The sequence below is a fragment of the Dipodomys ordii genome, unplaced genomic scaffold (assembly GCF_000151885.1).
Source record: "Dipodomys ordii isolate 6190 unplaced genomic scaffold, Dord_2.0 Scaffold51, whole genome shotgun sequence".
In the NCBI taxonomy this organism is placed as follows: domain Eukaryota; kingdom Metazoa; phylum Chordata; class Mammalia; order Rodentia; family Heteromyidae; genus Dipodomys; species Dipodomys ordii.
Genome location: NW_012267267.1, coordinates 2,482,749 through 2,505,248, shown reverse-complemented (window position 1 = coordinate 2,505,248; position 22,500 = coordinate 2,482,749). Strand labels below are relative to the sequence as shown.

Below are 22,500 nucleotides of genomic sequence, written 5' to 3'. Positions count from 1 at the left end.
GATAGGGCTTGAACTCAAGGTCTGGGCACTGTCCCTTTTTGCTCAAGGCTAGTGATCTACTTTGAATCACAGTTCCACTTCTTGTTTTCTGAGGGTTAATTTGAGATAAGTCTCACAGACTTTCCTGCCTGGCCTAGAAAGTCAAAACCAAGATCAAACAACGATCCTAAGATCTCAGTCTCTTGAGTAGCTAGGATTATAGCCATGAGCCACTAGCAACTGGCAAGAGAACATAATTCTGATGTATTGCACCAAGTGCTATAGTCACAGAAGAACAATTACTACATGGTTTTGCTTATCTGAGACACTCAGAAGTCAAACTCATGGAGATAGAAAGCAAAATAAGGGTCCCAGGGGCAAGGGGCAAACCTCAGGGCCTTTACACCTGCACCGTCTTCTTTCTGGTATGCCCTTTTGTACTTCTTCTGACTTCTGAACACTTCCCTGTCCACTCCTCAGCCCTACTCCTCCCTCTGGCATCCACAGTCCTTGGGACTAGAACCTGTATTTCTCACAGACTCTGGAAGTCATACAGACCTGAATTCAAATCCTGGCTCTAAGAACCCTGAATGAGTCATTAACTTCTGTATGCCAGATGTTTGTTTGTTTTGGGTTTTTTTTTTTAAATGCTGGTACCAGAGCTTGTGAACTCAGGGTCTTGTGCTCTCACTTTATTTTTTTTCTGTTCAAGTCTGGTACTCTACCATTCCTCCACTTCTGGGTGTTTTGGGGTTTTTGCTGGTTAATTGGAAATAAGAGTCTCAGAGATTTTTCTGCCTGAGCTGGCTTAGATCAGAACTTCTCAGACCTCAGCCTCCAGTGTAGCTGGGATTACAGGCATGAGACACCAGTGCCTGGCCTGGCAATGTCAGCTTTCTTAATTAGTGAAATGAGGGTTTGACCTTGATCATTCATGCTCTGGTGACAACTAAATGGTAAAAAGAGCTGGTTTGCTTCTTGTTTTTGCTTCCTAGCAGTACTGGGGATCAAACCCAGGACCTTGTACATGCTAGGCAAGTGCTGTACCACAGAGCCACATCCCCAGAGAGCTCATCACAGGTCACCCTTCAACTTCAAAAGCTCCCCCGAAGCATACCACCTAACAGGGTACCTTGTGCCTGGGGGTGTGGTTGGGCCAGTGAAGCTGTGGCAGGCAGACAGAGCAGGGCCGGATGCCCTGGCAGAACTTCTCTCCTTGTGTGCCCTCCTATCCTACCCACAGGTAGCTCCTAACCTCCCTGTCCACAGCTAGGATCTCAGAAGAAGGGCATCCTGACACCTTCCATCTCTAGCCAGAAGAACACAGCCCAGCCCACCTCTCCCACCAGGCCCAGTGTCTGCTTCCAAGATTCAGAATGATGGCTCCATTTCAGGCCGCCCAGGACTAAGAGGCACAGGCTGACCTTGAACCCATCTGTCTGCCCTTGCTTCCATCCAGGGTGCCCCAGGGGAAGGTACTGGCACTCTGGACCAGCTGGGCTCTGTGCCCACGCCTGCCCACACCCCTCACAGCCTTGTTTTCAACCATCCGCCTATCTGTCCCTGTCGCATCCCAGCCTCAATTCTTCTCCCTGCAGCTGGCGCCAGTTGCCATGGCAACGGGTGGTTTGGGAAGCTGTGAGAAGACTGTGTGGCAGAAGCAAGGATGGGCCTGGAGGACAGAGCAGCCCGGGGCTGCTTCTAGTCAAGCCAGGTGGGAGCCCAGCTCCACTGCCCCGCTCCCCACATGCCCCACTCCCCACATCCCAAAGGCTAGAGAGCGAGGAAACCACATCTGATCTCCATAAGTGATCTGAAATGGGGAGAGCAGCCTTAGGAGGAGCAGGACGTGTCACAGGCAATGTGGTGGAATAGTGCTAGACAGCAAATCTGTGTCAGCCCACTGGCCTGGAGGTAAGCACTGTAACACCCACGTGTGCCAGAGGAGGGAATCATGACGGAAGGGTAGAGAGCTCTTGCCTAAGTCACCAGGCAAAGCCAGGACTACTGAATGCCCACCTGGGGGTCCCAGGGCCCTGATCTAAACTCTGCTCCAGTAGATAGAGGAAAGCAGGAAAGCAAGCCCCAGCCCAGGGCTTGTGGCTGTCAGGTGTCAACTACGTCCACGGACAGCAAGGACACAATGATGCAGGAAAAGCGAGGATTCAGCAGGACAATGTGTTCCAACTGAGAAAGACCTTCAAATACTAGAAAGCTCAGAAACCGAAGGACAAGTCCTGGAACCGACTGACTAACAGCATTTGTTCATGCAGGAAAAGGGGCACCGGCAGATGCTGTGGAAGGGGACTGGCCTCCAACAGTCACTAAGTCCAGATAAGGCCATTAAAGTGCTTGGAATATGGTTTAGTGGGAAAGTACTTACCTAACATGCATGAAGCCCTGCATTCGATTCCTCAGTACCACGTAAACAGAAAAAGCAGGAAGTGGCACTGTGGCTCAAGTGGTAGAGTACTAGCCATAATTACAGAGAGGCTAGGGACAGAGCCCAGGCCCTGAGCTCAAGACCCAGGATGAGAAAAAAAAAAGGGGGAGGGGTGGCTCACACCTGTAATCCTAGCTACTCAGGAGGCTGAGATCTTAGGATCGCAGTTCAAAGCCAGCTTGGGCAGGAAGGTGCATGAGACTCTTTAGTTAACCACCAAAAAGCCAATGAAATGTTTTTAAACATCTCCACCCTAGCAGGGTGCCAGTGTCTCACGCCTGTAATCCTAGCTACTCAGGAGGCTGAGATCTGAGGATTACGGTTCAAAGCCAGCCAGAGCAGAAAGTCTGTGAGACTCTTATCTCCAATAAACCACTAGATAACCTTAAGTGGCGCTGTGGCTCAAGCAGTAGAGCGCTCGCCTTGAGCTGAAGAGTGCAGGGACAGCGCCTAAGCCCAGAGTTCAAGCCTCACAACAGACCAAAACAAAACAAAAAAAACTCGATGCCTATGACACTAATTCTAGGTAGAAAAAATATGCCCAGGCATGGGAGAAAACTGGACACATGGACCTCTCCCAACATGACCAATCAAGTTAGCACTGAATGGGGACATCACGGGAGATACTTTATTATTTATTCCTTATTTCCTATAATGAATAATAGTTTTTAAAGATGAACAGTTTTTTAGCCAAGTTGCCAGTGGCTCACACCTGTAATCCTAACTACTCAGGAGGCTGAGATCTGAGGCTCACAGCTCAAAGCCAGAAATGTCTATGGGACTCTTACCTCCCATTAACTAGCAAAAAGCCAGACTAGAGGTGTGGCTCAGGTGGTAGAGCACCAGCCTTGAGTGAAAAAGCTAAGTAAGAGCATGAGGTCCTAAGTTCAAGCCCAGTACAGACACATGCACAAAAAAGGAGGGAGGGTGGTTGAATAATGCTTACAATGTAACAGCTTTGCAATGTAATGATGGTGTGAATGATAAACACACAGGTGACTAGCTCTGTAGCTCCTGTACCAGTCCTACTAGTTGGCTTCTTGGCCTTGACAGGCCATTTCACCCCCAGAGCCTCAGTGAAATGGGTCTAATCAATAGCATCGACCTTGTAGGATTGCTGCAGAGGTTGAAAACAAAGGGCTCAGCACCTACTCAACACACGTGAAGTGAGCTGCATACTGACAGTGTGGATGGGCTCAGGCAGGCAGCGCAGCAAGCTCCCAGGACATCCTGGCTCTGTGTGCTGGCTGCCATTTTCCAGCTGTGTGATCTCGGATCTGTTACTCTATCTCTCTGAGCTCCAGGTGGAGACGATATTCAAAAAACCATGTAGTACATAATGCACAGTCATAAATGTGAAAACATTCAACTATGTGGAAATTAGTCAACAAAAATAAGAAAGGTCATCTCCTAACTTTGATGTAAAATACATGCCAAATGCAAGTAGTAAAATCAGTATTATATGTGAAAAAGCACCAGAAAGGGAAGTAGTAAACAGAAGGAATGTGACTGGCCCTGACTCCAATGTTGTTTGTTAACCTCTCTGAGCCTCAGTTTCCCCATCTGGTAACATAAGGCTAATTCTGCTCTTGTAGGGCTATTGTTAGCACTCAAAGGAAAACAAATGTAACATGCATTAAGCAACTTACCTTTTATGTGCCTTATGCCAGGCAAGTTATTTTACACCATAATCTCCATCCTCAAAATACCACCATTGAGATGGAATTAGTATTTCCTTCATAAAGATGAGGAAAATTAGGTTAAGAAAAATGTCAAGGGGCTGGGAAGGTGGCTCAGTGGTAGAGCCCTTGCCTTGCATGCCTGAGGCCCTGGGTTCGATTCCTCAGCACCACATAAGCAAAAAGAAAAAAGCTGGAAGTGGTGCTGTGGCTCAAGTGGTAGAGTGCTAGCCTTGAGCTGAAGAGCTGAGGGACAGTGCCCAGGCCCAGAGTTCAGGCCCCACGACCGGACCCCCAAAAAAACAAAAAAAAATGTCAATATCTAGAGTGTAGTAGTACACACTTATAATCTCAGCTATTTGTGAGGCAGAGGTAGGAGGATTATGGTCTTAGGCTGGCCCTGGATAAAAATGTGAATCCGTGTCTCAAAACTAAACTAAAGAAAAGGGTGTGGCTCAAGTGGTAGAGCAGAAGCCTAGAAAGTATGAGACCCTAAATTCAAACAAACGAAAACAAACAAACAAACAAACAAAAACACACTGTGAAATTGCTTAGCTAGGAAACAGGCAGAGGCGAAATTTTAACCCAAGACTTGCTGACTTCAAAAGACGAGGACCCTTCATAGGAATTCAGTAAAGAGTTTATTTTTCTCTTTCCTGACTTAGGGGCTTCTGTTTATATAAAATAAATGTCACATATAATGGTGCATGCCTATAATCCCAGCACTGAAGAGGCTAAGGGAGAAAGAAATCCTGTCCCAAAAAACAAACAGATGTGAGAGATATAATGTTCATTATGAGCTATCTAAATTAGATCTATGAAGTACCAAACAGCCTTGAGGGAGGTAGCTTGGCCCTCCCTTCCCCAACCTTTCAGACTCAACTTACCCATGTGGGACAGCCTCCTGGGCTAGCTTCTTCTGAGCTATCCTGGCTGATGTGGACTGTGACTCGATCTTGGGTGCAGGATTCTGTATTCATTCTTAGCTTCTCAGTGCACTTTGATCTTCTCTGCCTGATGACTAGGCCTGTGCAGGCTTTGCTGGTGGCAGCCTCCAGGGAGGAGCTGAGGCCACTCCAGGGCTCAGACGAGCTGGCAGCAGTGGCGGTAGTCTCCCTGCACACTGGCCTGGCCTGGGCCTCTGACCCCTCCTGGTCTTCCTTGCCCACCATGAGCTGTACTTCCAGCTGCTCTGTAGAAGCGGGTCCTGGTCCTGCCAGGCCCAAGGCAGGCCTCTGAGGAGAACCCTGTGTGGCTAGACTGCACAACTCTCCTCCACATGGCCCTGGGGACCCATCAGAGCTACGGGTGCTGCCTAGTTGGGCCTGGTCCCCTGCATTTGGTGAGTATTCACACTCTTCTGGGTCTCCAGTGTCGTTGCTAGAGAAAGGACTGTGAGAGCCACGCAGGGACTCCAGGTGAGCAGTTTGTGGGGGTCCTCCTACAGACGGACCGTCCCCACCAGGGCTCCCATCAAGCCATAAGACGCTACCAGCCTCCTCCTCACCCTGGGAAGAGGCCCCACACTTCCTGCTTCTCTTTCTTGCCCTCTCAGGAGCCAGGCCTGATGAGAGGGGCTGGCTCTTCTCTTGACTATGTGTAGAATTTCTTCCTCTGTCCCCCGGAAAGCCCATACCTTCATCTTGGACCTCTCCAGGCTGACAGTTGATCCCTTCCATCCCTGCCTGCCTCTCCACTCTTACTAACACTGTCTTTTGTTGGAGACCTGGTGCCATGCTACAAAGGTTACTGGGGCATCTGGTAACTAAGAAGTCACACAGGGAGACCGGGGACCTCCTGGAAGTTGAAGGACTTCCTTGATCAGGCAAGGTGGGCAGCTTGAGGTCAGGTCTGGAATCCTGGCTCCCCCTCAAAGCTAGCTCCACGAGCCCCCGCCTAGCCCCAGCAGCTCCCCCAGCGTCCCAGCCCTCACCTCCATTTGCCTCCTTCCTGGGGACTCCTTTCCTGCTTGGAGCTCCAACCTGGACTTCTGGTTTCAGGCGTGGCACCAAGCTGGCTCCTGCCACATCCTCATGGGAAAGACTGCATGTGGGGAGGGGTTGGAGAGTGGGGTCCTCTGTGCTGGAGTCCCCTGTATCCCCTTTCTGGGACAGATCTGTGCTCCTGTCTGAACCCAAAGCAGCATCTGTGTGGAGATGGGAAGGAGAGGTCATCTGGAGAGCCTGGGGCCAGCCACTCCAGACGCTGGGCCTCCCCTGCAGGTAGACCCTCCACCACCTTGGAGGTGGCCCCAAGAGCGGGAAGGATTGGGCCGGTCCGGGGTCCCCGCCCCCACACAGGCTGAGCTAGTTCCCTCTCTGACAACTCGCACTTGCTTTCATGGAATGGACCTACCAACACCATTATGTCACTTGAGGCTGGCAGATTCAGAAAGGCAAATGGTGCCCCCCCGCCCCCAAGGACACACAGAAGGTGGAAGAGCTGGAATTCTCTCAGAACAGAAGGCCCAGCTCTTCATGCCCAGCTGCCCCTTCCCCAACCCCTCCATGTATGACAGACACACCTAGCCAAGGGCCCAGGCCTGGCCTACACTGGCCAACAACCCGCCTAACTGGTCCAGCCCCTCTCACCTAAGGCGCCGGGGTGCCCTCCCCACCCTCTCCTTCCCATCCCCGGTTCCACCCCACACTGAGAAGAGGCCGGCATCACATGATGCGGGGGAGGGAGGGAGGGGCGGGGTCTCTGCCGAGGTGCCGTCGTTTTCTCCGGCAGGGGGCGCTCTCTCTCCGCCGAGGGCTCCCGGGAGGAGGGGCCCGCGCTGGAGCCGGGGCGGGGCCGGGGCGGGGCCAGGCCCAGGACCCCAGGCCTAGTCCCTTCCCGAGTCCCCCAGTGCACGTGCCTGAGTGCCCAGGGGAATGTCGGAATCCGAGCTAGGGTCTTGCCTCTTTTTAAATCACAGCTCTTCTCGCACGTACAGTTCCTGCAGCTGGAAAGGCACGTTCGGGCTCAGTCGGAAAGCTGAGAAGGCCAAGTTGGAAAACTTCCTCTCATTTCGCAAACCTTTAACTTGGAGAAAAATTCCCTTTTTTTCCTTTTTTACATTTTGCTGTCAAGTGAATCCGCCTGATTACCTGTGAATAAAACGCACCCAGTGCACTCCCATTACCTGCTGAAAGTGTTCTAGCACTATCCACTGAGTCTGTGGAATGTGGTTTTGCGTGTCCGGACCAGGGCTCGAACTCAGGGCCTCGCACTGAGTCTCTGCCTTTTCTTCTCAAGGCTGGCTCTCTACCACTTGAACCACAGCTCTACTTCCAGCTTTGGATTAGAGTCCCAATGGGCTTTTGTACCCAGGCTGGCTTTGAAATAAGATCTTCAGAGCACAGCATCCTGAGTAGCTAGGATTGCCCAGCTTCGATGAGATTTTTTATTAACTGTTCCTTCCTCTCTCCTCCCAATACCTCTTTTAAAAAAAAAAATCTATATTTCTAGTTTTTCTGTTGGCACAACTCACTTTGAATAATCTTAAGCGTCCATTTCTTCTTTAGCTTGTAGCTTTTTGTTTGTTTGCTTTTTGCTTTTGTTTTTGTTTTGCCAGTCTTGGGGCTTGAACTCAGGGCCTGGGCCCTGTCCTGGAACTTCTTTTGCTCAAGGCTAGCACTCAACCACTTGAGCCACAGCATCACTTCCAGCATTTTCTGTTTATATGGTACTGAGGAATCGAACCCAGGGCTTCATGCATGCTAGGCATGCAATCTATCACTAAGCCACAATTCCAACCCTGGGTTTTTTTGTGCTGGTATGGGGACTTAAACTCAGAGTTTGAGCACTGTCCCTGAGCTTTACACTCTACAGCTTGAGCCACATCTCTATTTCCTAGTTTATATCTTTTTTGTAGTTGTTGTTGGTCTCGGGGCTTGAACTCTGGGCCTGGGCACTGTCCCTGAGCTCTTCAAGACGAGTGCTCTACCACTTGAGCCACAGCACCACTTCTGGTTTTTGGTGAGCTATTGGAGATAAGATTCTCTCAGACTTTCCTGCCTGGGCTGGCTTTGAACTGCAATTCTCAGATCTCAGCCTCCTGAGTAGCTGGAATTACAGATATGAGCCACCTGCACCCGGCCTAGTTGATATCTTTTGACTCAATTCCTGATGAGATAATTTTCCTGGACATCTCCTATCTACTTCTGCCTTCTTCCAGCAACTCAACGTTTACTTTCTCATGGTGAGGCAGCATTTACTGTCTATACTGTAACATTTACCTACAAATTGGTTTTTCTGCAGTGCTGGGCTCCCACCCCTAAGCCAGGCAGGGACTAAGCTATTTTCCCAGCCTGGTGCAGAACACTGAAAACCTAATGATGGTCATAACATTAGGAATAAATTAGGGTTAGGTAAATACCTTCTTTGCAGGACCAGGGATTTGACAGGCCCATGTGATCAGATGCAATTCCCAGCACTAAACCTATGGTTACATTAGACCATGAGAAGTTTCTAGACTGATGGAACCCAATATTGATACAGTTAGATCTGTATATCAATATCAATACAGATATATCTCAATTTAATGTTGGGTGAAAAAAGCAAGAAAATAGGATGAAGTCTACAGACAAAGCTTTGTAGTATTCTTCCTATTTTTTTCTGTAAATCTGAGAATATTCCAAAAAAAGTTAATTACAAAAATGTTAGATGATGCTTATTAAAAACAATCATAATCAGGTTGTCATGGTTAGAAATAGATTGGATGTCACTGTTTACTACAATCACTGCTCCAAGGAAATCTTTTTTTGGTTGGCATCAGGGTTTTGCACTTGTCCATGCTGGACTCCTCCTCATGTTTCCTGCCCTAGTGGGTGTGACAGGCACACACTACCACTCCCTGGTTTATTCTGTTGAGATGGGGCCTTGTGAACTTTTTGCCCAGGCTTGCCTTCACTGGCAATCTTCTCTATTTTAACCTTCTAAGTAGCCTGGGTGATCAGAGGCGTGAACCATTACAGCTGGCTCTTTTGTTCTTAATGATTAAAAAACAAAACAAAAAAACAGCGTCTTTCTCTGTAGCCCAGGCTGACCTTGAACTCAAGAGCTCCTGCCTCAACCTCCTAAGGACTGAAATTAGAGCCACCACATTCAGCTTTTTATTGTTAACTGTAACTAATTGGAATAATTTTTTTTTTCCGGTCCAGAAGCTTGAACTCAGAGCCGGGGTACTATCCTTGAGCCTCTTTGTACTCAAGGCTAGCACTCTACCACTTGAGCCACAGCACCACTTCCGGCTTTTTCTGTTATGTAGTGCTGAGAAATCAAACCCAGAGCTTCATGCATGCAAGGCAAGCACTCCTCCACTAAGCCACATTCCCAGCCCTACTAATTGGGATAACTTCTATATCTTCTAGCATTTGCTTGCTGAAGGACAGGCTTCACAAGAACAAGTCTGCCTTGTGAACTAGAGGCCCAGGAGCAGACCTGGAAGCCCTACGCCAGAGGTTGCAGCCCACTGAGCACTCAGAGGTGTCCTGAGGCAGACGGACATGGCTGCCCCAGGGCCTTCTGAGGCTGCCCGGTGCCATTGCCCCCACTAATCCCTGGGGACGCCTCTAGTTAGTACTGCCCTTTTGCGCTGAAGGTCACACCTGCTGCCACCCACTGCCAACCCTGTCCCTATAGATAGATCACTGTCCCATCTGCTGGACACTGTGTTACTGGCAGGATCCTCCAACCTGGGCCACAGTGAAGGGACGGGACACCCTGCACTTCTGGGTTCCTAGCAGCTGAGGACCCTGCCAGTGTCTCTAGGGCCTCCCTCAGTTATGAGGACAGGCACAACTGGCCCAGTTCCAAAGCTGCCAGGCACCGCTGGCATCTTGCCCAAGACTGCCAATGGCATACATTAAATCCATGTGATGCCACCTTCACGCTAGATCACCTGGCTCAGGTAGTGTGGGCTGGCTTTCTCCACAGAAAAGGTGGCTCTTCTTCTCCCAGCCTCCCCATGGGAGCTGGCAGGGAGGAAGTTGCGCAGTGCCCAGCTCTGCTCAAGCAGTGTTTGTGTGTGTGTGTGTGGGGGGGAGAATGATGCACCACTTCCTTGCAGGGGGACAAGGTGCATCAATTATTTGTATTTTTGCAAGGGAGAGCTGTCCCTCCTCAATCATTTATTTATTTATAGCATTTATTCAGCCATTTATACCAGCATGGATTCATGCATATTTATTTCATACATTGGATTGCAATCCAATGCTACTTTATTATTTGTTGTTGTTATTGTTGCTGAAACAATTCCAGTTTGGGCCATTGGGAGCTTTCTTAGTTGGCTCCTGTGTCTCTTTGACACTTGGACATGCCTGCTATCTGTGTGTGCGCATGTGTGTATATGTGTGTGCTTGTATGTACATGTGTATGCTCATACGCATATGTGTGTCTTATACTACTTTTTGCCTTGGAGACTTTGGACCACAGCTTTATGTTAAATGTACTTGAGACAGAGAGGGACCCCTCCTTTATTCCCCAATTCTACTTCTTCTGGGGCTCAGGGCTCTGAGCTCTGGGCCCTGGCTGCATTTCTGATCATGGGGACCTCAGAGCTCCTGGGACCCTGGACTTTGGACCTGTCCTTTCCCACTTCCCACACTGTGCTCTGCCTTTCCTACCACTGGGTTTGTCCTTCAGCTCACACCAGAAAAGCCTTATGACCAGGAATTCATGGCTGGCACCTGTGGAGTGTGTGAATGAACATACTTACTTAGAGGGCAAAAACAAACTAAATGAGCCTCTCTGTTACCTCTGAAGCCTATTCTATCTTCCCCATTCCTGAGCTGCAGATAAAAGTTATGTGCCTAGAACTGTTTCTATTGGATAATCTCTCACTGGGCAAGAATAGCTTTTGTATCTATGGCATCAGCCAGACACAGACTCCAGTATAGTGTCCCGGTGGTCACTTGCTGTCCTAAAGCTTCAGTTGCCTCATCTGGACGGGAGGGTGGAGGGAGCAGTAATAATGGCTTGTGAAGAGTTGACATGGTTTGAGCTCCGATGGTGGGTACCAGGTGATTGTGGAGAAGCACCTAACCAGATACCAACACTCCTGCAAGAGCTCAGTGCTGGCAGCCAGACCACAGACACCGTCTAGACTTCCCTCTGTCTCCCTCAGATCCATCCTCGCAGCTGGGCACCGGTGGCTCACACCTGTAATCCTAGCTACTCAAGAGGCTGAGATTCAAAGCCCGCCTGGGCAGAAGTCCATGAGATTCTTATTTCTATCTCTTAACTGCCAAAAAGCCAGACATAGAAATACAGTTCAATTAGTAGAGTGCGAGCCTTGAGCAGAAAAGCTAAAGGACAGTGCCTTGGCTCTGAGTTCAAGCCCCAGTAGTGTCTCCCCCCGTAAGCCCCATCCCCACAATCAATCCTCTACAATTATTAAAGTCCAGACATAACAGAGTCAGTCTGTGCTTACAAGTCTTCCAAATCTGGAAGTCAGAAGCCCTCTTAGTTTCCAGACTATTCAGAATCTCTCCCGGGTCTTGGCCCCCGGCATCAGCAGCAGACTGTTTGCTGTTCCCTAGACAGGCCTGATATGTCCCATCTCCTGGCCTGTGCCTAGGTGTGACCACCTGCCCCATCCAGCCAGGCCTCCTCCATCTGGGGACCCCGAGGCCCCATCTTCAATGCTCTCCCTCGAGCTCAGTAACTGCCTGTCTGCCCCCACCCCGTCCCCTCCCTGACTCAGCTACTCAATGAGCAGAGACACATTTTATCCAACTGGACTGGATTTTGATTTTGGACTTGAACTTGAGCGCCCACAGACCTGGCATGGTTTGCATCTGGATGCACTTGGCTTGTGGCTCTGCAGGTTATCTGCTGTGTGGCCAGCCTCATGCCAGCTCCCTGACTTCTCTGAGCTTTATCTATCAAATGACATCAAGAGATGATTACAGTCATGACTTAGATCCAGGTTATGACGAATGAAGCAGATAATCCATGCAAAGCACTTCCCATAACCCCCCCCTACCCCCACTTACTCAGAAAGTACTTAATAAATGGTCCCTTTCTCTCTTAATAATATCAGGCTGCCAGGAGTTGCCTGATCTGCCAGGCTCCACTTATTGATGGATTCAAGGCTAAAAATAGAGCCACAGCCTTGGGGAGCAGGCCCTTCCTCTCAGAGCCAGGAATTGATGGCCTTGGCGCTGGAATGGAGAAGGCTCCTGCTTCTCCCTCCAGGGACTTCTCAGAGAAACACGGACTTCGGTACTGTGTGCAGCGGCCAGATGATCCAGGCACACGAGCTCTCAGGTCAAGGGCTCTCGGGTCAAGGGTGCAGTGACCTGCACGTCTGCTCCTTCCTTGGCTCTATTACACATTGCTGCATGACCTTGGGGGTAACTTTCCTTTCCCATCCTTGGACAGGGACCATGCAATTATGCCAATATTCACCTGACACTTGTAGGCCTTGAGGCTAATGGCTCTGGGACTTGGTGACAGGGTCTCCTCTCTGCGCCTGTTTCTGTATCTCTGCAATGAGACCTGTAGCTCCAACATGCTAAATTGTGGTAATGCTCCAGGAAGACCATGGACAGCCATTGCTGACATGGTGCAGGAAACTCGATCTATGCACCATTCACTATCCCATCCGAGGGCCCAGGGAGCAGAGACAGGAATTTATTTTAGCAGTTTGTAGCTATTGACCCATGATCCTTAGAAAATGCAGAGAAATCCGTCCCAACAGGAAGGCAGCTTCCGTCTCAGGCTGTTCACAGGCCGGTGGCCATCGGGTAAACCTCAGAGTGATTGACTGCTGACATCCCACCAGCCCCCCTGCTCCAGGCGATTTGTTCTGTCTCCCAGGACAAGACACTGATTTAGTTACAGCAGATCATGCCTTGTGGGTACAGCCCCTACTTTCCTTTCTGCAGCTGGCTTTGCAGTGTGCAGTCATGTCTAAGGCACAAATTAGGTTCTCACAGCACAGTGGGACTAAATGGCCTGAACTTAGGACTCCCCCCCTCCCTCCCCCAGCCCTGGGCAGGCTCTGCCTTCCCCATCTTCCTGGGGCGAGTCCAACCGCCTCCAGCCCCCAGACACTAGCTCATTTCTGACCCCAAGATGGCTGTAGAATTGCGTGAGGATCACATTTCTGCAAACACACAGTCCTGTAGCACTTTGGTCTCAAGGGAGAGCATAGGTATGGCAGGCCCTGAAAGAAGTCACATGACTTGGAACCATGTGCAAAGACCCTCACTGGCTACCTGCAGCCTGTGCACTTGAACAGAGTTGGGAGGAGAAGCTATAGATAGATCTTTTACCAGTAGGTGTGTGGACCCTACAGTACCCAGGGCAGCAGGGCGGGCCCTGAATTCTTATTGTCCTGGGCTTGGATCCAGCTGTATCACCACATGATACAGACCGGGCTCTTTGCCTCCTACCTGCTCAGTTCTCACAGTACATATTTCTTTGCTTGTGTACTTATTAGTATTCTTGCCTGCCAACAGCAGAGTCTAGTTCAAATAGGGAATTCACTGGGAATGTTAGAGAAATGGGTTCTAGAAACTTCTCCAAGACACATACTTCAGAGTTGTACTCATGGGGGAGTGGCTACTGCCCTTGGTGATCCCAGGACCATAGTGCTTTGGCCACCATCTGGGGCAGCATAAAAAGACACTCAAGGGAGTATGCACACACAGTGCTCACCTCCTAGCAGGTGTGTCCTGTTGTGGGGCGGGGGGGGGAGGGGGAGGAGGGAGAACATTAGGATCAGAGAAACTGCAGGCTCACCCCCACCTGCCAGCTGCAAGAAAGGCTTGTTTGAGCTGAAGAGCTCAGGGACAGCGCCCAGGCCGAATTCAGGCCCCATGACAAAAAAAAAAAAAAGTAAAAATGCTTGTTTGGACTTTGGAAAGGAGAAACACAAATTATCAGGAGCAATCCAAAATGTGGAGTGAAAGCTGCTTTCACTGTATTTGATATGGGTATAATTTGTGGAGGGGAAGGGGAAAAACAAATCGTTTAACTAGGGATACAGGTGGACCCATTGCAACAATGAGATGTACAAGTCATTATGTCGAAAACGAACTTTAAAACTTTGGTGCGGGGGGGGGAGGAGGGGGGAGGGGTATTGGGTGGGTTGTGGAGGATTGGGGGGGCAGGGGGAAGATGGGAAGGGATGGGAAGGGAAAACAAAGGAGGAGGCTGCAATGCTTGATAAGAAATGTACTCATTCTCTTGCCCATGTAATTGTAACCCCTCTGTACAATATTTTCACAATAAAAAAAAAAAGGAAAAACAATGTTGAGTGAGCAGTGATGGATGACAAGCATGCAATACATCTTCCTCCTTGTCTGTTTCCCCAATTAGGCTGCAAATCCAGTGCAGGCAGGGGTGTGAATGTGCTGCTTATCCCAGGATCCTAACACAGGGCCTAGGATGAGTAAAATGGGAACGGAAATAGGGCCAACAGCCATCACCTGTGGGCTGAGACTGCAAGGGGTTTCACACTCTTTCTTGGCTTTTTGCTCAAGGCTGGTGTGTTACCACTTGAGCTATGCCTCCATTTCCATTTTTGTTGTTGTTATTATTATCATTATTATTATTATTTTGCTGGGAATGAGGGGGTCTCACAAAATTTTTGCTTGGAGACCTTAACCTCCAAAGTAGCTGGATTACAAGCATGAGTTGCTGCACCCCTAAACCACAAAACCATTCCGAGAGGCATTCTTTTTTAAATTAATTAATATTTTTTGTTGGTGATCATGGGGCTTGAACTCAGGGCCTGGGTGCTGTCCCTGAGCTGTTTCGCTGAAGGTTAGTGCTCTACCACTTGAGTCACAGCTCCACTTCTGCGTTTCTGGTGGTTAATTGGAGATTAGAATTTCACAGACTTTCCTGCCTAGGCTAGTTTGGAACCATGAGCCTCAGATCTCAGCCTTCTGAGTAGCTGGGGTTACAGGTGTGAGTCATTGGCGCCTGACTGAGACTCATTCTTCTTTGCAAACCAGGGATATGCTAGGTGTACTTCCAGCTGTGGTTCCAGCGTGTGTATGTAGCTGGAACAGGATGGTGAGCTCTGGGCCAGCCTTTACCATACTACAGGACCCTGTCTCAAAAACAACACAAAATGAAACAAACTTTGTAGTTTGAGTGGCTCAAATGGTAAATCACTTGCCCAGCAAGCAGAAGGCCCTGAGCTCAACCCCAGTCCTACAAGACAAGAAAAACAACAACTACCAACAGGGAGTACATGTGCCAAAAGTAACCAAAGCTGAGAGGTTCTGGAGAAAAAGCCAGTAGCCTACATTGTTATTGGCTTTCCCCTCCAGGCACTTCTGACAAAGGCCAGCTCTTTCTTTTGGCTAAGGCCTACTATGTAAGTAGTAGAGACCGAAAATGACTATTTTAGCTGACTCTAAACCTATTTTTTTGTAGTCCATTCGCATACTTTTTTTTTTAATAAACAAGAGGTCTCTCTACACAATTTCCTTAATTGGATGTCTCCTGACTTTGACTCAACCTGTATTCTACTTTACAGTGGTGTTTCTGCCTTTAGACTTAAATCATGGGTTCTTTTGATTTTCCCTACTTCAGCTACTACAGTTTGCCCCTTGTCATGGCCAGGAAGCCTACAAAGCTAATTGCCTCAAGACTGAGCTATGTTCACACACAGGAGAGGAGTTATAACAGGCTTTTAGAAACTGCATTTGCTATAAAGCACTGACTACTCGGGTCCACATAAAAGTTTGGCCTCCCTGCCTCCATTTGTTTTCTTTGTTGCAAGTGTTGGGACTTCACGTACTTTGCTTTTTCACTCAAGGCTAGTGTTCTACCAGTATCTTCCTAATCAGTGACATCTACAGTGAGAGTTGATGTTTCCTCAGTTTCTCTCCAGGCCTGCCTGACCAATCCTGAAATGATGGTCAACCATATCACATCTCTCACTACCTCTGACCACTCCTGTGACCAGGACTGTTTGAAAATTAGGCACACTGCCGGGCGCCGGCGGCTCACGCCTGGAATCCTAGCTACTCAGGAGGCTGAGATCTGAGGATCATGGTTCAAAGCCAGCCCGGGCAGGAAAGTTTATAAGACTCTTATCTCCAATAAACCACCAGAAAACTGGTGAAGTGGCACTGTAGCTCAAGTGGTAGAGTATTTGCCTTGAGCTGAAGAGCTGTGAGACAGAGCCCAAGCCCAGAGCTCAAGCCCCACGACCAATGAAACAAAACAAAACAAAAAATTAGGCATACTAGCCAGGCATAGTAGCTCCTGCCTGTAATCCCAGCTATTCAGGAAACTGAGATCAGGAGAATCAAAGATCAAGGCCAGCTTGGGGGGAAAAAAAATCTTAAGACTCCATCTTTTTTTTTTTTCCCCTCCATAGTGCTGTCCCTGTGCTCTTTTTGCTCAAGGCTAGCGATGTAACACTTTGAGCCACAGCTCCATTTCTGTTTTTCTGGTAGTTAATTGGAGATAAGGGTCATAATGAGTCGGGTGCCGGTGGCTCACGGCTGTAATCCTAGCTACTCAGGAGGCTGAGAGCTGAGGATCACGGTTCAAAGCCAGCCGGGACAGGAAAGTCCATGAGACTCTTATCTCCAATAAACTACTAGAAAACCAGTAGAGTGCTAGCCTTGAGCTGAAGAGCTGAGGGATAGCGCCCAAGCCCAGACTTCAAGCCCCACAACTGACAAAAAAAAAAAAAAAAGAGTCGTAAAGACTTTCCTGCCCGGGCTGGCTTTGAACAGTGATCCTCAGATCTCAGCCTCCTGAGTAGCTAGGATTACAGGCGTGAGCCACCAGCGCCCAGCTAACCAATAAAGTTGGCATGATGGTGTGTGCCTGTTATCCCAGCTATGTGGGAGTTGTAAAATAGGAAGATTGTGGTACCAGGCAAAAAATCCACAAAACCAACCTGAAAAATGGGCTAAGGATAACGGGCTAACGGGGGATGGCTGGAGTGCTTCAAGCCACTCTGGGGTGTGTGTGTGTGTGTGTGTGTGTGTGTGTGTGTGCTGTCCCTGAGCTTTCGGCTTGAGGCTTGTGGCTCTATCAGTTTGAGCCACAGTACCATTTCCAGCTTTTTAGTAGTTAATTGGAGATTAGAGTCTCACCGACTTTCCTGCCTAGGCTGGCTTTGAACCATGGTGCTCAGATCTCAGCCTTCTGAGTAGCTAGGATTACAGCTATGAGCCACCAGTGCCCAGCTACAGCTGTTGTTCTGACTGTGATGCTGTTTGTCAGAGCACACTATATCCCCAGCCTCACTGAAGTGTCCTGTCCTCCCCTCCCCCCCACTTTCTCATCCACCTGCCACACAGACCAGATGTGCGCACAAAGTATGTTAGAAAAATTTGATCAAAGAAACTTCAAATGCAATGATGAAAAGGCAAAAACATTGCAAGTTTGCATATTAGAAAAAAAAACTAAAAATCCACTTGGGAATGAAGCAAATGGCTGGTGTGTACATTGTGTAAAGTTTCCATGCACAACAATAGAAAAAGCTCTGGAGTTTCTAAGAGGCACCTGCATCAAGGACAGGAGGAAGCAACTCGAGAGAGGAGACAGAGGCAGTAAAGCATGAGAGTAGCCTCGCTTCACATGAGAAACAAAGGAAAGCACCCAGAACAATGAATACACATGCAATACAGAATTATCTCTGTAAAAAAAAAAATGAGTCCAATCAAAAACCCAGTGCTAGTGGCTCACCCCTGTAATCCTACCTACTCAGGAGGCTGAGACCAGGAAGATTGCAGTTTGAAGTCAACCTGAGCAGAAAAAAATCCACAAAAACCCCATCTTCAACCAATTGGCAAAAAAAGTTGGACTAGAGGCATGGCTCAGGTGGCAGAGCACCAGCCATGAGTGTAAGGTCCGCTCCTGGATGGCTAGCAGACTCCACCCTCCTCACAGCAAAGTCTCCACCCAGTACCTGCGTTACCTAGGCAACTGGGACACCTGGAAGAGGTCACATCTGAATTTGATGGGGCCATACCTTTCCCCACCCATACCCTAGATAAGGCCTAGCGCAGGCCCAGGCGCTCTCTCTGTTCGTTTCTAGCTCTATGCTCTTTCCAGCTCTTTTCTCTCTCTTTCCTCTTTCCTTTCCCAGCCACGTGGAGTGCCAACCTTGCCTGGTCCCAGCAGGTCTACTGAATAAACCTACCCCTTACCTGAATACCATGTGAGTGCTACTGTTCTTACCCCTCTCTCTGCTCTTTTCTAGCTCTTTCCTCTCTCTTTCCTCTCTTTCCCAGCTCTCTCTCATTCCCAGGCCTTTCCCAGCCATGTGGAGTACCAACCTTGCCTGGTCCCAGCAGGTCTACTGAATAAACCTACCCCCTTACCTGAATACCACGTGCGTGCTGGTGCTGTTCTTACTCGGCTACCTCTTTTTAAAAACCTAACAATGAGCAAGAAAACTGAGCTTGAGATGGCGAGGCCTGGAGCCCAAGCTCCTGCACCTGCAACAGATACACAAAAAGAGTCTGAGAGCATGAGAACCATGAAATAAGTAATGGTTCTGTGGCTCCATGGCCTGGCATTCCACCATTAAATAACCATGAAAATGCTCAAGCAAGTCCCTTGGTATAGTTAGCTTATAAACAGACTGGCAAAGAAATTTAAAACATGATCACCATGTGCAAAATGTTCATCTGACAGGATGAGAGCTTGGTGGAAATAAGGAATGAACACAGTTGCTACCATAACCTTGATAGAAGAAAGAAAGAAAAGGAGGAAGGGAGGAAGAAAGGGGGGGGCTGGGAAGGTGGCTCAGTGGTAGAGCGCTTGCCTTGCATGCATGAGGCCCTGGGTGCGATTCCTCAGCACCACATAAACAGAAAAAAACCGGAAGTGGTGCTGTGGCTAGAGTACTAGCCTTGAGCTGAAGAACTGAGGGACAGTGCCCATACCCAGAGTTCAGGCCCCACGACTGGTGAGAGAGAGAGAGAGAGGAAGAAAGAGAGAGAGAGAAGGAATGAAGGAAGGAAGGAAAGGGTTAGGGATGTGGCTTAGTGGTAGAGTGCTTGACTAGCATGCATGAAGCCCTGGGTTTGATTCCTCAGTACCACATACACAGAAAAAGTCAGAACTGGCTCAAGGAGTAGAGCGCTAGCCTTGAGCAAAAGAAGCTTAAGGACAGTGCCCAGGCCCCGAGTTCAAACCCCAGGACTGGCACGCACAAAAATAGCGATTTGATTTTAAAGTTCAGAAAGAATTCTTTGGGTAGGTGCCTAGCCACAAAGAAACAAGTCACACACACAAGAGAGCAAATAGCAGGCTGGCCTCTGACTTCTTCCCAGCAGCTTCAGTTGTCAGAATACAATAGAACAGCACCTACAATGTCATCAAGGACAGATGGTGTGACTCAAGGACTTTATTTTCAGCCAAACTGTTGTTTGAGTATAAAAGCAGAAGTCAGAATTTCTGAGCGCGTGTGGGAAGTTTGGAGGCTGAGGCATGGCACCGTCTGTGGTCTCCTGACAGCCACCTGGAGTTTTAGCCAGAGGTTCATTGATGGATTTATTCAACAGATGCTCAAAGACCTGAGGAGAGGTTGGCCCTGTGTCCAGGACTTCCATGAGTTCTGTACCAGCTCGGGAGAAACGAGAGCACCGCTGGCCTGAGCCTGGAGGTGAGCTGAGGTAAGCTGGCCTGAGCAAGGCCAGGAGTAAAAGACAGGAAGTGTGTCCTCACCAAAACAGCACAGTGCCAGCATGGAATAGATAACGGAACACAGCGGGCAGGGGGGGCAGTGAGGGAATGATCTGGAATGGGCAGGTGTGAGTAAACCCAGAAGATGAAGGGCTGGAGAAGGGCCTGAGGCCTTGAATGCTGGGCTTCCAGACTCATTAACTGCCCCCGGCCCACCTCACCCCCCTGGGAAAGTGGCCCTGGAGTGATGGAGGCCGGGAAAGGAAGGCTGCACTGGAAGAAGGTCAGAGGTTCCCTGAGGACTCAGATTCTGCCACTGCTTGAGATCAACACCTTTTTTTTTTTTTTTACATCTTGAGGATGGAGCTCAGGGCCTCATACAAGTGAGGCAAGCACTCTACCACTGAACCACGGCCCATTTCTTTGTGGAAGAGATTTGAATAGTCTTTATGCTTGCATTGTTCATCTTTATTTTTTAAATTTCTTTTTATTTATTTAATTTTTTTGTCAGTCGTGGGGCTTGAACTCTGGGCCTGGGTGCTGTCCCTAAACTCTTCAGCTCAAGGCGAGCGCTCTACCACTTGAGCCACAGCACCACTTCCAGTTTTCTGGTGGTTTATTGGGGATAAGAGTCTCACACACAGACTTTCCTGCCCCGGCTGGCTTTGAATCTCGACCTTCAGATCTAGGATCCTCAGATCTAGCTAGGATTACAGATGTGAGCCACTGGCGCCTGGCTTCTTTATTGTATTTATTTGTGTTTTTTTTTTTTTTTTACTGGTCCTGGGGCTTGAACTCAGGGCCTGGGTACAATCCCTTTATTGCTCAAGACCAATAGTCTACCGCTTGAGCCACAGCTCCACTTCTAGCCTTTTTTGTGTGCTTAATCGGTGATAAGAGTCTCACAGACTTTCCTCCTGAGTAGGTAGGATTTACAGGCGTGAGCCACTAGCACCTGGCTCATCTTTCATGTTGAGAGTAGAAGCTTCTAATGGCTCAGCAAGTTTGCTTTTCTTTTTTTGTTTTGCTTTGGTTTGGTTTGGTTTCTTGCGATTAGGTCTCACCATGTAGCCAAGGCAAACCTTGAATTCTTTTTGTGTGTGTGTGTGTGTGTGTGTGTGTGTGCACGCGCGCGCATGCGTGCGTCAGTACTTGGCACTGTCCTTGGCACTGTTTCCTTTGTCATTCAAGGCTGGCACTCTAGAACTTGAGCCATACCACCACTTCCAGCTTTTTTTGTTGGTTAAATGGAGATAAGAGTTTCAGACTTTCCTTTAAGGGCTGGCTTCATATCTCCGCCTTAAGTCTCAGCCTTTTGAATAACTAGGATTTCAGGCGTGAGCCACCTGGCTTTGGCCTTGAATTCTTAATCTACTGCCTCAGCCTCCTGAGTACTGGGATTACAGGCATGCACTCTTGTGCCCTGCTGAACTGTCAATTGTTATTTCTGTTTTACCAAAGGGGAAGTGGGATGAGAGGGGTAGACAGAGTCCACAGACAGCTCACCCAGAAGCGCTGAAAGTCTTGCCTGTCTCATGGGATGAATCTACCAACCACCTCCACATGTCGGAGGCGGAGGTCAGAAAAGCAGCAGGTGTGCCTCAATTCTTTGAACTTCAAGTTCATAAAAAGGAGGACAGGGGCTGGAAGGTGGCTCAGTGGTAGAGCGCTTGCCTTGCATGCCTGAGGCCCTTGGTTCAATTCCCCAGCATAAGCAAAACGAAAAAAGCCGGAAGTGGCGCTGTGGCTCAAGTGGTAGAGCGCTAGCCTTGAGCTGAAGAGCTGAGGGACAGCGCCCAGGCCCAGAGTTCAGGCCCCAAGACTGGACCCCTCCCCCAAAAAAAGGAGGACAGTTTGGGTTTTGTTTTGGTTTTGTTTGTTTGTTTCTTGGTTGTTGTTTGTTTTGTTTTGTTTTCTTTTTTGTCAGTCATGGGCTTGAACTCGGCCTGAGCTCTGTCCCTCAGCTCTTCAAGTCAATGCAAGGGCTCTACCACTTGAGCTATAGCACCACTTCCTGTTTTCTGGTGGCTTACTGGAGATAAGAGTCTCACGGCCTTTCCTGCCCGGGATGGCTTTGAACTGTGATCCTCAGATCTCAGCCTCCTGAGTAGCTAGGATTATAGGTGTCAGCTAGCAAAGGAGGACAGTTTGTAGGAAATTCCAAAGGACACCTAAATGACAGTCCTCTGAAGTAATACATGGATTAGCATCCACTCCAAAGGGACCAGACAACCTACATCCAGCCTCAGGGCATTTGCACATCTATTCCTTGGCCTCGAATGCTGTCCTCTGCTCTTCACATGGCTGCTTCCTCTTCATCCTTTGGGTCTCCTCCTCAGAAAGCCTCTCTGGTGCCTTTCATTGTCACTTCCCTGGACTGCTCAAGGCTCCTACCAAGCCAGGCTCTACTTTCCGCTCAAGGAGATGCTCCACCATACTTTTTTGTAGGTTGTGGGGCTTGAACTCAGAGCCTGGGCACTGTCTCTGAGTTTTTTCATTCAAGGCTATCACTCTACCACTTTGAGCCACAGCACCACTTCCTGTTTTCTGGTTGTTATTTGGAAATAAGAGTCTCACCGATTTTTCTGCCTGGGCTGGCTTTGAACCACATTCCTCAGATTTGAGCCTCCTGAGTAGCTAGGATGATAGGTGAGAGCCACCAGCACCCAGGTGCAGGTATCTTAAAACAAGTGGAAGCTGGGCTGGGAAGGTGGCTCAGTGGTAGAGTGCTTGCCTTGCATGCATGAGGCCCTGGGTTCAATTCCTCAGCACCACATAAGCAAAAAGAAAAAA

At 48.9% G+C, this 22,500-nt stretch overlaps 1 protein-coding gene across 1 annotated transcript in view; it reads right to left on the bottom strand.

The window, feature by feature from the left end:
- Window positions 1-22,500, bottom strand: part of Spocd1 (SPOC domain containing 1) — a 47,022-nt gene that overhangs the window by 19,105 nt on the left and 5,417 nt on the right. Inside the window, exon 2 of the mRNA XM_013020495.1 lies at window positions 4,989-6,144. Within this exon, the coding sequence (XP_012875949.1) occupies window positions 4,989-6,144 (1,156 nt within the window). The remainder of the gene's footprint in view (window positions 1-4,988; window positions 6,145-22,500) is intronic.